This window comes from Schistocerca serialis, chromosome 3, assembly GCF_023864345.2.
Source record: "Schistocerca serialis cubense isolate TAMUIC-IGC-003099 chromosome 3, iqSchSeri2.2, whole genome shotgun sequence".
NCBI classification, from domain to species: Eukaryota; Metazoa; Arthropoda; class Insecta; order Orthoptera; family Acrididae; genus Schistocerca; species Schistocerca serialis.
In genome coordinates, this window is record NC_064640.1 from 979,575,423 (window position 1) to 979,593,689 (window position 18,267).

At 41.9% G+C, this 18,267-nt stretch overlaps 1 protein-coding gene across 1 annotated transcript in view; it reads left to right on the plus strand.

Annotated features, from left to right (window-relative positions):
- LOC126471421 (importin-13) overlaps positions 1-18,267 on the plus strand; it is a 194,382-nt gene that overhangs the window by 65,429 nt on the left and 110,686 nt on the right. Inside the window, exon 9 of the mRNA XM_050099560.1 lies at positions 14,723-14,966. Within this exon, the coding sequence (XP_049955517.1) occupies positions 14,723-14,966 (244 nt within the window). The remainder of the gene's footprint in view (positions 1-14,722; positions 14,967-18,267) is intronic.

Sequence of the window (18,267 nt, forward strand, 5' to 3'; positions counted from 1 at the left end):
ATGAGTTCGAAAGCATCGTTCATGCGAGCTCGCAGTTCTGGCACGTTTCTTGGTAGAGGAGGTTTAAACACTGAATCTTTCACATAACCCCACAGAAAGAAATCGCATGGGGTTAAGTCGGGAGAGCGTGGAGGCCATGACATGAATTGCTGGTCATAATCTCCACCACGACCGATCCATCGGTTTTCCAATCTCATGTTTAAGAAATGCCGAACATCATGATGGAAGTGTGGTGGAGCACCATTCTGTTGAAAGATGAAGTCGGGGCTGTCGGTCTCCAGTTGTGGCATGAGCCAGTTTTCCAGCATGTCCAGATACACGTGTCCTGTAAGGTTTTTTTCGCAGAAGAAAAAGGGGCCGTAAAGTTTAAACTGTGAGATTGCACAAAACACGTTAACTTTTGGTGAATTGCGAATTTGCTGCACGAATGTGTGAGAATTCTCAACCGCTCAGATTTGCACATTGTGTCTGTTCACTTCACCATTAAGAAAAAATGTTGCTTCATCACTGAAAACAAGTTTCGCCCTGAGCGCATCCTCTTGCATGAGCTGTTGCAACCGCGCCGAAAATTCAAAGCGTTTGACTTTGTCATCGGGTGTCAGGGCTTGTAGCAATTGTGCTTCTGCTTTAGCCTTTTCCGTAAGATTTTCCAAACCGTCGGCTGTGGTACTTTTAGCTCCCTGCTTGCTTTATTTGTCGACTTCCGTGGGCTACGCGTGAAACTTGCCCGCTCGCGTTCAACCGTTTCTTCGCTCACTGCAGGCCGACCCGTTGATTTCCCCTTACAGAGGCATCCAGAAGCTTTAAACTGCGCATACCATCGCCGAATGGAGTTAGCAGTTGGTGGATCTTTGTTGAACTTCGTCCTGAAGTGTCGTTGCACTGTTATGACTGACTGATGTGAGTGCATTTCAAGCACGACATACGCTTTCTCGGCTCCTGTCGCCATTTTGTCTCACTGCGCTCTCGAGTGCTCTGGCGGCAGAAACGTGAAGTGCGGCTTCAGCCGAACAAAACTTTTTGAGTTTTTCTACGTATCTGTAGTGTGTCGTGACCATATGTCAATGAATGGAGCTACAGTGAATTTATGAAATCGCTTCAATCATTTGTAATAGCCCTGTGTGTGTGTGTGTGTGTGTGTGTGTGTGTGTGTGTGTGTGTGTGTGTGTGTGTGTGTGTATATAGACACACACACACACACACACACACACACACACACACACACACACACACACACACACACACACACCAAACGGGAAAGCGCTGGTAGATAGGCACAATAAAAAAACACACACACACACACACACACACACACACACACACACACAAAATTTCAAGCTTTCGCAACCCACGGTTGCTTCGTCAGGAAAGATGATTTACTTTTGCTGAACAGCTGTATCATCTGGAAGATTTAAAAAGATGAAACATTACTTCCCTGTACATGGGCATAGTTTTCTCCCATATGATAGAAATGGGGCTAAAAGAAGTTGGTGAACCCTCATGACAGGACTTGTATACTTGAAAAGTATGCTACAATGATCAAAAAAGTGTCAAGTAAATTCCCATTGGAAACTGGTGCTCTATTAGCATTTAAAAATTGATGACCTGTCTATTTCAAAATGTCTTGCCTCTCTGAATCAAGGATGGGAAAATTTCCTAAGGAACATTAACTTTCTTTTTCCTCTTGGAAAAGGATGAGTGAAAACAGAACAGTTCATTGATGGTGCTGTCACAGAGAGATTTCAGCTCTTTTACAGCTTCACTAAGGATCCTGTATTTCCCAATGATTTAGCATATCTTGAAAAATGGGTGCCCATCAATGTCAGAAAATCATGATATATATTGAAAGTTCAAAGAAAGTACATTCCACATGACTATATGGAATTCTACGATCAGTTGCAAGAGTCGCCAGTAACAGGAGAACAAATAGTGACGATGACAATCAAGAAGGTTAACCTGTTTTATTGTGTTTCATTTCACTATTGTTATAAGAAGTGCAGCTAAGCTAAAAATATGAATAAAATGCTAACAGTCTTATTTAAGTTTGCAGTTCATCATATTTAATGATTTTGTAATGAAATCAACATATTTTTCAAGTATAACTTTCATTTATTGGAACAAATAGTTGTTCATTTCAAACAGCTTGAGTCAGCAATTTTTAAATTTACTTTTATGCGCTAAACTATAAATTACAAAACAAAAACACATAATGCTACACAGTCCTTGGAGACTCAATAGCCATTGACATTGAAATAATAATAAATACACTGATGGTTTGCACTGTAGGTAGATTTTTCTTCTCCCGCAAAATTTTACTTTTGTGACTCATGACCATTTTGAAATGATTGATTCAGATACACTCTCTGCTGTTTGGAAAGTAACCAATGGCTGTGAGAGTGGTACGCTAACCATGTACTGTGGCTCTACTGTTCGGAAAGGAACCAATGGTTGGAAGAGCAGTATGCTAACCACATTCCACTGCATGCCAGAGTCAATTATGGTGTCACATGGTGTGCTGACTGTTGAGTTTAGTTACTTTTTAGCACAAAGTGAACAGAACTGAGGAAGAGAGGTAGAAAGTTAGTAAAATGGGAGCTCTTAGCAAATGAAATGAAACTGCCGGCTAAAAGTGTTAATGGAATTGCTACTTGTGTTAGAAATGGTGGATGCAGTGATATTTCATTGCAGTGATGATGAATAAGTGTCCAAATTACATTTGTATGTCCAGAAATACTGAAACTGTTTAGGAGACTGTTGTGGTCATTGGCACAAGGAGTAGCATCCATATTACCAACAAGTGTTAGAGACCGAAGTAGAGCGTTCAGTGTAACCCCAGATATAAGATGCTCTGGTGATGGTTGCCATAGGCTTGGATGTTTGGTTTCAGCGTCTTACACATACACAGATCAACAAATACCAATTTTTATGGAAGTGTAGGTGTTTCTGATTGTCTGCAACCCCAAAGTTACTTATTTGACTATGAGTTTGTGGCATCAAATGAAATCTGAACATGGGACAGTTATTCTGACTTGGTGAACATCTTGCCACCATCATTGAAGAATGAATTAATTGTGCCATTGATTATTTGCATGATTTTTATGGAAGTGAAGTGAAACAAGTCATCTACAGCCAATGTTAACATGATTTGTTTGTGTGTGTGGTTACATATTGGTCACTTGAGAATTAGTTGATGGAAGAGTAGCTTAAATGTAATAAAAATAACACATTTCATGTATTTGCAAACACAAATTTAGTATGTCTCTACACTAGAATCTGCAGAGTAGCAGGTGCAGACACATACAGTGACAAACCTATAGTTATGTAATTGACACAGGTAAAGAGAAATCTGGTGTAGGAACTTCCAACCAGGATAAGTGTGTAGCACAAGTTCCATTACCAAAAACACAAACACACAATATAGATCAGTCCAATTGTAAACAAGTTTATAGCAGTGAGCGGAAGTACTGCTTTATGAGAAGGCACTTGTTACACTGCCGACTCCCATTATTAATTGCAGGAAAGATTACCACTTATGTTACGGATAGCATCCATGGTAAATACAGAACGGGCTATAGGTTGCAGAGCGAGCTACTGTATTCGGAAACTACTGCCAGTGGGTTGCCCAAGAAATAACTTACTGTTATGATATTCTTATTTTTTCATGTTTTGAATAAATAAACAAAAACTCTTGCAAAGCAAACTTCTTTGTGATTACAGTTGTGGTGTTTGGTGTCGTCCGATATCGCAAGCATAAGCTTGTGATCACTGCGCATTTTGAATTCTGTTTACATCACAAACAGCCACAGCAGTTGAATCGTGCTTGGGTGCCTGAGCTTCACGGCCTCAGTCGTAAGTGTCAGTTTGTCTCAAGAGTGTTATGTGGACGTGATGGTCAGGGTAGCAATCATTCATTTCACCACAGATACGAAGGTGCATCAACCTGCACTTCAGCTGGAGGGCCTTACATTGGAATAGATTTCGAATATTGCACAGTCATTGGAGATCTCCCACACTGCTTTCCGTCAGTGAGAGACTTGGAGTGATGTCACCATTGTTGAGAGCATGCAACCCCAGCATGTGGAGAGTAGCATGTTGGGGGAAGAGGAACTCGCCACATTATACACAAGCCCACCTGGCCGATGTGGCCAAACGTGTCGGTAGCAGGAACAGTGAACGCCACTTCCTTCGTGCCCCTCTTCTTTTGTACAGCACGGGCAGGTGGCTTGTCCGAAGCAGTGGGGCTCCTGCTATAAATTTAAAACAAAAATGATCACACAGCAATGGCCGATGTGGCCAAACGTGTCGGTAGCAGGAACAGTGAACGCCACTTCCTTCGTGCCCCTCTTCTTTTGTACAGCACGGGCAGGTGGCTTGCCCGAAGCAGTGGGGCTCCTGCTATAAATTTAAAACAAAAATGATCACACAGCAATGGTATGTTGATCTCTAACTTCCCCTTCCCACTCCCCCTCCTCCTCTCCCCCCTCTCCCCCTCCACCCTACCTCCCTCATGAGTCATTAAAGAAATCAATGGATATCGACATTCACACTGTTTTGTTGTTGCGTTTACCGTTGTCTGCAGGCCAGAACAAATTTTTCATTGAAGTGCAGGTGAATGATCAGTCGTTACACTTACAATTCAACATGGGAGTCTCACTTGGTAAGCTATAACAAATGGCAGATTCCTATTCTTGGCTAATTCATGCTCTAAACAATGTACAACTTCCGTTCCGTGTTGTACTTGATGGCTAATGATATGAGTACTGAAAATTTGTTTGGGTTAGATGCCTTTGCTACTTTTGGTTTTTCTGTTACGGATGTGGTGCATCTGGTGTTGGACCAAGTGCCGTATCATGAATTGGATTCTTTATGTTCTCAGTTTCCGCATCTGTTTGCCCCAGGGTGAGGTTGTGCATACAATTTCACAGCACACATCACCCTCAAACCCTCCACCTGCCCTCAGTTGTTTCGGGCGCGGCCAGTGCCGGTAGCTTTATGTGAGCAGGTGAAGATGGAGCTGGATCGCTTAATGTCATTGGGAGTGATTAGACCGATCTCCTCAAGTGAATGGGCCACGCCCATAGTGATTGTAAAGAAGCTGTCGTGTCAACTTCGTGGTCACCATTAATGCACAGGCAGTCGCAGACATGTACCCTCTACCTCACCTGGAGGAGGTATTCACCTTCAGATTCTGTTGGCCGAGGCAAAAAAACAAAAAAAAAAAAAAAACACAGTTGCTTGTGGTTAATGTGCCTTTCAGCCACTACCAGTGTCAAAAACTAAGTTTTGGGTCAGTAGTGTGCCTGCCATCTTCCAACGTTTTTTAGAACACATTATGTCGGTGGTCCCTCAGTGCATCAACTATCTTGACGATATCATCATGATGGTTGCTACCCACAGGGGATCACCTATGTAAGATCTTTGTTTAGTGTTCTACAGCCCATGGGCCTCAAATGTAATCTCACCAAGTCTCACTTTTTCCAGCCTTCCATTGTTTATTTGGACCATGAAATTTCCTGGCAGGGTGTGTACCCCGTGGGAGAACACGCTGTCGCTGTTATGGCTTTTCTCCATCTGTCTAATCTACAAGAACTTTAGGCATTCCTTGACAAAGTGGCATAATATCAGAAGTTCATTCCCAGAGCGACCACTATCGCCCACCCCTTCGGAAACATACTGCTTTTGTTTGGTCTGCAGGCTGTGTGTGTGCTTTTGGACAGTTTCCTTTTGTTTGGCCTGCAGTCTGTGTGTGTGCTTTTGGGCAGCTTAAGGATAGTCTCCAGTCAACACCATGTCTTGCGAAAATTCAATCGGGCAAGGATCTGGCCATGGCTATAGATGCGTCGCAGTACAGGATGGGGGTGTACCTGCCCCAGCACCATTCAGATGGCTCTGCACAATCTAATGCCTGCCATAAATGCTCAACTTGGCGTAGCAATGTTATTCTCAGGTGGAAAAAGAAGCTCTTGATATTGTCTGTGCCTTAAAAAAATTTCATGTGTTCTTGTGTGATGAAAAGTTTTATTTAATTGCCAACCATGAACCCTTGGTATCCCTTTTTAGCCTCTTGGCATTCTTACTGGACAAAGGCAGTCACCATTTTCTGTGGTGGGCTGTGTGCTTGTCTTGGTGCACTCATAGGATCCATTTGTATTCCATTTCACAACATGAAAATGCAGATGCTCTGTTCTGGCTTTCCATGGGCCCTGATCCCACATTCGACCAGGAAGAATGGCTTTGTTTTCAATTTGATGTGGAGACGAGACATACAATGGATGGCTTCACTATCACCAGATCCCATATTGCCTCTGCTGTGGTGGCAGATAAAGTACTTCAGCAGGTCATATGCGTGATACAACAGGGTTGACCTGACCATCTGCCAGACCGGGTAGTGGACATGCTTCGGAATATTTGTGCATTGCACCATGACTTCTCCCTCATGGATGGCATTATTCTCCTTTTGGTGGATGGGTTTACACCACGCATCGTGGTTCAAGCAGCTCTGTGGCCCTCTGCTTATTACACCAGTGTCACTGCAGGATGTCTCCCACGAAACTGGTGGCGCACCACCATGTGTTTTGAGCGGGCATTGATCAGGAGATGGAACACCTTGTGACACCTTTCCACAAGTTCCAGATCAGCAGGTGGTGCCTCACAGTATTTTATCACCACGGCTGGCATCCACACAACCTTGGGAACGAGTCCACATTGATTTTGCTGGTCCAAACACTTTTTGGTTGTTGATAGGTGATGCTTTTTCTCATTGTACTTATGTCATTCGTTGTACATCTGCACCAGCAGATGCAACTGTCAAGTTCGTGTTGAAGATATTCTTCATAGAAGGCTTGCCTTACACCCCAGTTTCAGACAATGGTACTCACTTTGTGGAACAATTTTTCAAGGGCCTTTGTATACGAGGGCAGTTCAATAAGTAATGCAACACATTTTTTTTTCTGAAACGGGTTGTTTTATTCAGCATTGAAATACACCAGGTTATTCCCCAATCTTTTAGCTACACAACACTATTTTTCAACGTAATCTCCATTCAATGCTACGGCCTTACGCCACCTTGAAATGAGGGCCTGTATGCCTGCACGGTACCATTCCACTGGTTGATGTCGGAGCCAACGTCGTACTGCATCAATAACTTCTTCATCATCATCCGCGTAGTGCGTCCCACGGATTGCGTCCTTCATTGGGCCAAACATATGGAAATCCGACGGTGCGAGATCAGGGCTGTAGGGTGCATGAGGAAGAACAGTCCACTGAAGTTTTGTGAGCTCCTCTCGGGTGCGAAGACTTGTGTGAGGTCTTGCGTTGTCATGAAGAAGGAGAAGTTCGTTCTGATTTTTGTGCCTACGAACACGCTGAAGTCGTTTCTTCAATTTCTGAAGAGTAGCACAATACACTTCAGAGTTGATCGTTTGACCATGGGGAAGGACATCGAACAGAATAACCCCTTCAGCGTCCCAGAAGACTGTAACCATGACTTTACCGGCTGAGGGTATGGCTTTAAACTTTTTCTTGGTAGGGGAGTGGGTGTGGCGCCACTCCATTGATTGCCGTTTTGTTTCAGGTTCGAAGTGATGAACCCATGTTTCATCGCCTGTAACAATCTTTGACAAGAAATTGTCACCCTCAGCCACATGACGAGCAAGCAATTCCGCACAGATGGTTCTTCTTTGCTCTTTATGGTGTTCGGTTAGACAACGAGGGACCCAGCGGGAACAAACCTTTGAATATCCCAACTGGTGAACATTTGTGACAGCACTACCAACAGAGATGTCAAATTGAGCACTGAGTTGTTTGATGGTGATCCGTCGATCATCTCGAACGAGTGTGTTCGGAAGCTCCGCCATTGCAGGAGTCACAGCTGTGCACGGCCGGCCCGCATGCGGGAGATCAGACAGTCTTGCTTGACCTTGCGGCGATGATGACACACGCTTTGCCCAATGACTCACCGTGCTTTTGTCCACTGCCAGATCACCGTAGACATTCTGCAAGCACCTATGAATATCTGAGATGCCCTGGTTTTCCACCAAAAGAAACTCGATCACTGCTCGTTGTTTGCGACGCACATCCGTTACAGACGCCATTTTTAACAGCTCCGTACAGCGCTGCCACCTGTCGGAAGTCAGTGAAACTATACGAGACGAAGCGGGAATGTTTGAAAATATTCCATAAGAAATTTCCGGTTTTTTCAACCAAAATTGGCCGAGAAAAAAAATGTGTTGCATGACTTATTGAACTGCCCTCGTATACACAGTGGCATTCTCCACATTACAGTTCCATAGTTGAACAGCGAGGCAGAACACAGTGACCAAACATTTATGACATAGATGCGCAAGTATGTAGAAGATTTTTGGGCCGAGAAGGATTTCACATTTTTTATAAGCTCATACAGAATGATGCCAATTGGGGCCAAAAATACTGTCAAGCTCCTACGAGGTCATCAGCTGCAGATGCTACTCAACCTCTTGCTACTGAGCAGGTGTCTCCCAGCAGTTCTGGTTTCATTGACATTTGTGCCCAACACGCTGGTCTGGGCCAATGCATTGCTGGGTCTTCATGATTTGCACTGGAAATCGACTCGTGGCATGCCACCAGAATCAGTTGTGTCCCAGGATGGATGAAGGGCTGGATACTAGGGCTGTGGGCGAGTCAACTCTTTCTTAGTCAGCCCTGGCTGCTCCAAGAGTCAGGCAGACCTGGCTGTGCTCTCCTAATTTGGCGATCAAGGCTCTGTGAGCACAGATGTTGAGTTTACTTCTTGTGACCAGTGCTGGCACCACCCACTGCATTGATTGGGAATCTGGGTCTCCATTGCTGGAGCCTCTCCTCTCCAGACTGTCGTTGTCATTGCACCAACATCCAGATAGCTCCTGCCTCCCTCTTGCTGACCGTGTGCACTAGTTATCTCGGGGTCCGTGGATGGTGTACTTGCCATCATTCCAATCACTTTCATCTCTATGCAACAGTCTGGGAAGATCGGGAACTTTTTGTCCCTTTGGTTACTGGCCTGGACACAATTGACATCACTACAATCATAGCGTTGTGGACAGTGACACACGGTCCTCTCCCTTACAAGGAAGTAGGTGCATAGCAACTCATTGGTTACTACACCTACTATCTATAGTGGACACAAGTCAGGTCACTATTGCAAACACAGTGCGCGGAAACATTCGAATGGTGTGTCTACAGTAACTCAAGGTGGCTGCCAGGGGCAGCCGAGTCACTGACCGCAATGACCTGTTACGCCAAGCACGTGCAGCATGAACCTGGTGGCAGCAGATGGAGAAGGCATCATTATAAGTCCGTACGTGGGCCTCCGGGCTCTCAGTTGTCAATGTATTTGATAAGTGTAACTACATCCAGTTTATTCTTCATGTCACGCCATGACCCAAAAACCTGTATTTATTTTAAAGCTCTGATATTCCTGGTGTTTCTAGTTAGAGCACTAATGTCTGAGCTGCAGGGTCACATGATCACCTGGTACCGGTTCTACACCATCAGCAGTGCTGCAAATCGGCCAGTGTGCTCTTATGCGGGGTAACTAATGTTTTGTCTGGTGAGCTTATTACAAACAGTTAACAGTTCCGATATTAACATTATGAGTATCAAAACATAGGTTGCTCGTTCATACTGTAGGTTTAGAGCTTATTGACTGAAAAAAAAAGCACTTATCTGTTGTGGATTGGCATTACCAAAATATGGATAAGATGTCTGCGAATGCTGATTTCAAATTGCACTACAAAAAGCCAATCTTGGTACCTACACTCGTATTATCTATAAAGGAAGAATGGCCTGTTGTTCTCCATGAGACATTTACTCATGTGATTGGAAGCATGCCTTCCAGAGTAGACACGCTCATAAAAAGTTAGTTCAGTACCATATTCCATGTCACAAGATGAGATGCATGCAGTAGCTCATCATCAGGATCAGTATAAATTGTATTTCTGGGACAATCTACAGCTATTTATTACAGTAATATTATTAATTGGCTGTCTAGCAACTGTGTTGACACAAGTTGCTGCTGGAGCTGGGTATAATGAAGAATTCTCTCACACATTTTGTCATCTACCACAGTATTAAGTTTGGTGAAAATAATCAGTTTGGTGAAAATAATCAGTTTGGTGAAAATAATCAGTTTGGTGAAAATAATCAGTTTGGTGAAAATAATCAGTTTGGTGAAAATAATCAGTTTTTGAAAATATAATGTAATTCGATAGATAAAAAGTGTACTCACCAAGTGGTGATAGGAGAGTACACAAACCAGGTGGTTGTAATTAAACTTTCCCTATTTAACACATTATAACATGGGAAATGTGAGTATCAAATTTGGTAGCATTAAAGTTAAGGACATGGGGAAGAGAAATAACGCAGAATCAATTCAGTTGAAACACTTAATGTGCTGCTACGGTACATCATACCATTACGTACTGGTACCATTACTGCTACAAAGGGACTCAATATGGTGCCCATCAGTGTCCAGAAGAGTCTGAAAGTGCAGAATGCATTCTGCACAGCAGAACGAAGCATATCCATAGGTGTGCTGCCTACCTCTTGATATGCTGCGCATCAGTGCATGTGTGACACATTCACCATACAGAGGAACTATATGTACAGTGACCGGAGGTGAAGATCCCCACACTCAGCAATTGTGTGTTTACCTTACCCGTCAGAGAAAAATGAGCTTCATCTGTCCGTAGGATGGTTCAGGGCAGCCCTCATCAACTTCAATGCTCAAAAGAAAGTGGAGAGCGAAGTCAGCACGTTGTTGTGCGTACTGTGGTGGAAGTTGCTGTAAAATATGTATCTTGTATGGATACCATTTGAGAATGGTTCGAAGCACCTTCCATACAGTGGACCATGGAATGCTCAATTGTCGTGACACAGCATGTGCACTGCCTGATGATCTGGTATTGGGTGCAGCATTGCCTGCCATAGCATCAGCGATTTCATTAACCACCTGTGGTGCAATCGGTCGTTGGCCTCTTCCCAGAGCGATGCCCAGTTCTCCAGTTGATTTAAACTTCTTCATCATGCTCTGCACAGCAGGTGGAGAAAGAAGACCCTTTCCTAATCCTTTCAGCCGGTGATATTCCTGAAGTGCAGCTGCAGCATTACTGTTGTTTTGATAACAGAGCTTCACCAATAATGCCTGCTCCTTTTGTCCAAACTCATGTTGACACGTTAACAAGTGCACTGTGACTGGTCAGGTGTGTGGGACTATGAATCACGATGACTGATCACAGCACCTGGTGGCCATAATTGTAACTGGACAGTGGCACACTGATGCATGGAAATCATGCACCCCGTACTGTGGACATTATTGCTACCAAGTTTGGTACTCATATGGTAATTAATTTCTGTGTTATAACGTGTTAAATTTTGGAAAGTTTAATTATAACCACCAGGTATAAAGGTATTGAAATTTGCAAGCTTTCAGAGCCAGTGGTTCCTTCTTCTGGCAGCAGGGAGGAGAGACCTACTAGACAGGATGAGTGAGTCTTGTTGAGTGGAAATTGCCAGATAGGTCACAGATTAGCAGGGTAAGTGCAAGAGATTGCTGTATTTGAAACTGTAAAAGGGGCTGGTGTAGAGTAGGGTTACATCCAGAAACAGGGACTGTCGGTAATAGCCTTTAGTGGGCAACTCCCTGGTTCCAAGAAACAAAGTGTGGGGCCTTATGTTTGGTAGTATAAAAGCATATTTTCAGAAGGACTAAATGTAATATGTGATGGGATTCATCATGGCAAGAGAAGAGGGTTTGAAGTGTTAGAGATGGGAGTGTTAAGAGATGGTGGCAGTGGTAAAATGCTGAATATTTCCTCAATCAGTGCCCAGCTGATTCCAGACTTGTGATGTCCTTCCTGCTGACCTTAATCAGCTTTATACTTACCAGTAACTACTTTACCTTTTAAGGGGCAGACATACAGACAAAATGGGGGCATGGCCATGGGAACCAGGATGCCTCCTTCCTTTGACAATATTTTTACGTGTCACTTGTAGGGGGCTTTCCTGGGATCCATAAGCTTTTAGCACCTGGTTTGGTTTAGATACATTGATGACATCTTTGCCGTATGGACTCATCGTGAGGCTCACCTGTTATAATTATTCTTGGAATCTCTAAATATATTCTCCCAATTAAATTTCATATGGTCCTATTCTGAATCCCGTGCCACTTTCCTTGATGTAGACCTCTTCCTCCCTGAAGGTCAACTACACACTTCTATACACATTAAGCCTACTAACAAACAACAGGAGTTGCATTTTGATGGTTGGTATCCTTCCTATGTCAAACTTTCCCTCCCATAAAGCCTTAGCATTTGAGGCAAACTTATTTGTTTAGATGCAGGCTCTTACACCAATAAACCATCATTCTCACCTCAGCCTTCACTGGATGTAATTACCCCCCACCCGCCTTGTTCAAAAACAGATTATCCAGGCCATTGCATCCAATCCTGGTACTGATGAGCCCTCAAAACATAGGCGTGCATCTATAGTTACTGTTATCCATGTCTCGAATGTATTAATCACCTACTTAGACAAGGCTGTGACTTTGTAAAATCATGTCCTGAAATGAGGTCCATTCTGTCTGACATTCTGCCCATCACATGTAGAATTGCTTTTCTTTGCCCTCCCATTCTCTGCAGGACCCTTGTTGGCCGCATGCTCCTTCTGCACCCATTTCTCTACTGTGTGGTTCCCTACCCCTTTGACTGTCCCCACTGTAAGAATTCCCCTATGCACCCTCCTATCACCACCTATACAAGACCTGTAACTGGCAAAACATATACTATCAAAGGGAGAGCCACCCTCAAAATGGTATCTTGTGTACCAACTGTTATGTTTGGCTTTTTACATTGGCGTCACTACCACCAAAGTATCTGATAAGGATGAATGGGCATAGGCAGAGGGTGTATACTGGCAACACACAATGTGCTATTGCAGTGTGTCCTCTAAAACATGCAGTTGTAACCTGGGTGCCTGTTTCACCACACTTATCATCTGGATTCTTTCCTCAGACATTAGTTTCTCAGAACTCCGCAAATGGGAATTGGTATTACAACATATCCTTGGTTCTCACTACCCATCTGGTCTTAATTTATGGCAATTCTTTCCATTTCAGCATTTCTTCTCAGTAACTATTCCTTTCTTTATTCCCATTTAGTTTTCTATATCTTTTATTTTCTAACCTTTCTATTTTTTTCCACCTCCCACCTCTGCCACAAGCACTTATCTTTTCTCTTTTATTAACTTGTGTACGATGTTTAACCTGTAATCTCTGTCTTGTGTATTACCCTTTCATCCACCTTAAAGCTTTCAGTTTTTTAAATCTCGTCCTGTGTAGTCCCCAACAGTCAGTCTGTCCTTCTCGTCCCATCCAGTATGTCTCTCCTAACCCGCAGTTCTGGGTGACTTTTCTGGACTGTCCCCATTTCCTTCCCCTTCAACCCTTCTGTCAGAAGAAGGAACCACTGGCTCTGAAAGCCTGCAAATTTCAAAAAATTCAGTACCTTTATATGTGTGTTCTCCAGCCACCACTTAGTGAGTGGATTTTTTTCTCCCTCCGATTGCAATATTAAGTTTGATTTCCATTCCATTTAAGATAGAAGATATGCACAATAATTCTGTGATATCCCTCTGTGGGATACCTACATAGGAACAGAGGAGCAGTTGATTGTTGCCATTAGAAATCTGCACATGGGCAAATAATTATTCCATACCAGTAGTCGGTAAATGTATCTTTACTTAACTTGAGTCAGTCCTGAAGTAAAATCCAAATTCTGAGTCAAAGGTTCACAGCAAAATACATCAACACAAAACAACAGTCTATAAGCAGGGCGTGATGTCCGTTTTCCAGCCCACGATCAACTGAACTGAACTTTAGCTGCCTTGGGGCTGTGCTTTAACCAATCTGCAGAGGTCACTCTTATTAGCAGCAGGTGGAAGCCAGGATCTGTAGGTGTGGGTCAGTGGTTGCAATGTCATCCTTTGTGTGCACTATCAGTGTCCGCTGAAGTCTTGCGATGTGTTACCAACTATTGCCAGGTGCTGACTCTGGTGGTATTGATTACAATGATACAGTAAATTCTGCTTGAAATGTATGTCTAGATGCTCTCAATCACAAATAGATTTTTTGTAAATAATAGGGGGGAAGATGGTCATTGAACTTAAAGATAGTGATGAGTAGTGGACAGATGCATTAAAAATGTGGTATTGCCGTTCAAATTTGGGAGAAATTTACATAATAGGTATGCGTGCACTCAGTTTTTATTTTAGGTCATAAATCATTCATGTGATTGCTCGGAAGGGATCTTGAGGTGTAAGAAATTCAGATTTAATTGTGTGATGTACCTTCCCAGTGGGACAGATCTCTTAATATCCAGTTGACGTCTAAAATTGTCGAGTGAGTAAAGTAGGTACCTCAAAAGTTGGATATCACCCCTTCCTGTATTAGGCTCAGGAGCACTTTCTGCCCATTGCTCCCGCTATCCTATTGGTTAAAATGTCATGTTTATAACATTGTTTGAGTTGAGTACAAACATTTTTGATTTCATCTCTCTTCAAAATGCAACATATCGACAAATTCATCATCTTTTTCTTTGAGAGTGACTGTATATGTTCTTGATTTGTTGTATGTTTTGTACATGACTGTGATAGTGTCTCTATTCTACTGATGGTGCTTTTAATCTTAATGACTGTAGTTTTTTTGTTACAGATGTATTGCTATCAAATACTACATGATCAAATTCTGGAGTTACTCCTTCATGACCTTTCTGCAAGAGCTACAGAATTTGAAGAGTCGTGGCAGCCTGTTGAAGCAAATTTGCATGCTTGGATGGCTATTGCAGAATTGGTGCCAAATGTGAAACCACAGATTGGGTCATTTTTTATGATTCTACAAAACATACCGATTAGCAAGAGTAATATAAAAGTTTTTAATGCAGCAATTGACTGTATGGGTAAGTCTTAACGTGTTTTGTTGTTCAGATTATTTTAGAATCTCGGTTGGTTAGCTTTGACAAAATTGGCAATTGTTTTTTTCATCTGTATGTGTTTTAGCACACTGCTTGAAGCTTAGTTTGGATTATGAAAAGATCCACTGATAAAACAGTGCAATAATTCTGTTTTGCAGTAATAGATGACTCTTACCTATAGCGCATTTCTACATCTTTAACAAAGAGTTTTTCCCTTCATCTGCATGCTTCAGTTTATCCTACCATTATCTTACATACCTGTCTCAAGTCGACAAACAAATGGATATTGTAGCAGTTAAAAAATAATGTTCCACTGTAGCTGACAGCAGTGATCCCATGTCAATTTACATATAGTGTTTTACAGCTGTGGGATCTGCGTGGTGTCTGTTCTTTTGAAGTATTAGACACCACATGTTCACATAAAATATAAAGCATGGACTCTGAACATACAAACTATAGAAGAAATATTTCGAGGGCTGAGAAATTTGAATACCTGGTGAGATCTTAAATGCAGTCAATGGAAGCTTTGTCAAAAAGGAAGATAAATAGCCTTTAAACTGTGCTGTGATTCATAAAAAATTCAGATCATCAACTTAGACAAAAATGGCAGCTGTACTGTGCATTGGTTAGGCTAAAGGGCCTCTTTGGTGCATAGACGTAGCTAAACTTCTCAGTTGAGAAAACATAAGAAAATTCTGCAGAAATATGTTAGGACGCAAGAAGTTTTCTGAAGGGTTTACTAATGGGAAGCATAACCTCAGTGCAGAGGAGGAAGTTAACCTTTTACAGACTCTTGAAGAGACTGAATCAGAGAATGTTGGCACATAGGCTACTCACTCTTCAAGAGAAGTGGAAAACTTCTCACCGCTGATTGGTAGAAGAACACATTGACATACCAGTATATTTGAAACCTTTTGAACAAAGGTGGAATGAAAGTCATAAGCCTGCGAGGAAAAGGAATTAGATGGTTAGATTTGGTGTTTGTGTAGTCCCCAATTGACTACATCCACAAACAGTAGTAATAATCCAATCAGTTTTGGGGCACATTATTTTCTTACAGTTGCAAGGGCACTGTGGCTACTGAATATGTTGTTGTTGTTGTTGTTGTTGTTGTTGTTGTCTTCAGTCCTGAGACTGGTTTGATGCAGCTCTCCATGCTACTCTATCCTGTGCAAGCTTCTTCATCTCCCAGTACTTACTGCACCCTACATCCTTCTGAATCTGCTTAGTGTATTCATCTCTTGGTCTCCCTCTACGATTTTTACCCTCCACGCTGCCCTCCAATGCTAAATTTGTGATCCCTTGATGCCTCAGAACATGTCCTACCAACCGGTCCCTTCTTCTTGTCAAGTTGTGCCACAAACTCCTCTTCTCCCCAATTCTATTCAGTACCTCCTCATTAGTTACATGATCTACACACCTTATCTTCAGCATTCTTCTGTAGCACCACATTTCGAAAGCTTCTATTCTCTTCTTGTCCAAACTATTTATCATCCATGTTTCACTTCCATACGTGGCTACACTCCATACAAATACTTTCAGAAACGACTTCCTGACACTTAAATCTATACTCGATGTTAACAAATTTCTCTTCTTCAGAAACGCTTTCCTTGCCATTGCCAGTGTACATTTTATATCCTCTCTCCTTCGACCATCATCAGTTAGTTTGCTCCCCAAATAGCAAAACTCCTTTACTACTTTAAGTGTCTCATTTCCTAATCTAATTCCCTCAGCATCACCCAACTTAATTCGACTACATTCCATTATCCTCATTTTGCTTTTGTTGATGTTCATCTTATACCCTCCTTTCAAGACACTGTCCATTCCGTTCAACTGCTCTTCCAAGTCTCTTCCAAGTCCTTTGCTGTCTGAATATTCTGGTTGAAAATCTGAAATACAGTTTTTTCTGATGCAATGGTGTTCCATAAGCCTCATCTTGGAGAAGCTGAGTAAAAGAATCAAGTAATAAGGTTGCAGTCAAATCCTAAAAAGTAAGATGATTGTGTAAATTACTGTACAAGCCTCTCAACAGTGTTGCATATTGTGCTGACTGACCAAAGGAGGCCATATCATGTACTTGCCACTAATTGGATGAGCCATGCCTGTGTCCTGAGGCACTCTCATAAATATATTAGTCATCATTGGCCAAAAATCTCCATGGTCACCATCCACCATTGCTTTGTAAACCATTTTTGCTCCATTAGGAACTTCTTCCATCTAGCACACTAGAAGTGTACTCATAATGCAACTGTTGAGTAACTCTTAAGTAGAAAGGAGGAAATATGTGATTTATTACTTGATTTAGGAATGTTTAACAATGTACACTGTATAATTTCGTTCTTTGCATGGTACCAAACTAAGCACTGATATCAAGACAAAAGAAGAGTAATTTCACTGGTATATGTCAGTTACTACACACTATAATGCAACTTTCCTTAACAGACAGAGAACCCATTTGTCATAATACACGCTTTGTATTCATTTTTGAAGAATTTAGTGGTGACTATTTAAACCAAACTACAGAGTAAAAGAAAGCAAGAGAAAATAATTTGCTTTGCAAGAACACAATACAGTGAAACCCCCAGTATACGTTTTGTGATGTCTAGATGTAACAAATGCAAAATTGAGGAAAACGCAGGCTTGAGGAATATATTAAAACCTCCAAAATACGATCAAAAGCATATGTAATTGGCATATATGATTAAAAATCATAATCCTCTCCAATAAACTGTATAAGATCTGTATAAGTGAAGGAAGTTAAATGTACAATACAATGTTTATACAATAATGTGTTGTAATGAATTTCGTCAGTTCATAAAAAATCACAGATGTGTAACAGCAAATAAAAATTCATCAAAAAATTGAAGTTGGTATCTGGGTACACGGTGATTGAGCTATTTTCCAACATGCTACGACCACAAATTGTACTTCAAAACACACATTTTTGAGAGCTCTTTCCTTTGTTTGCACCCAGGAAAAAGCAAAAATTGATGAACATGGTGAGTTAAACCGAAAACTGTGAAATACGGTGAAAGGCATTGGAATCTAATATGTGGGGCATGGGTTTCCTTTGCTCAATGAGAGAAACAGAGATGTGAAAAATGATTTTGCTTCCCCAATTGATGTTACAAGCTTATTAAAAGTCTGCTCAGTCAATTTCTGCGTGCCGTGTAAAATGTAAATTTAAAAGAAAGCTCAGGCCCTGCAGTTTCACTTCATGCTTTCTATGATTGCTGCCAATCTTTATGATCAACAGTGTGTGATACGATGTATATATGTGACTAGT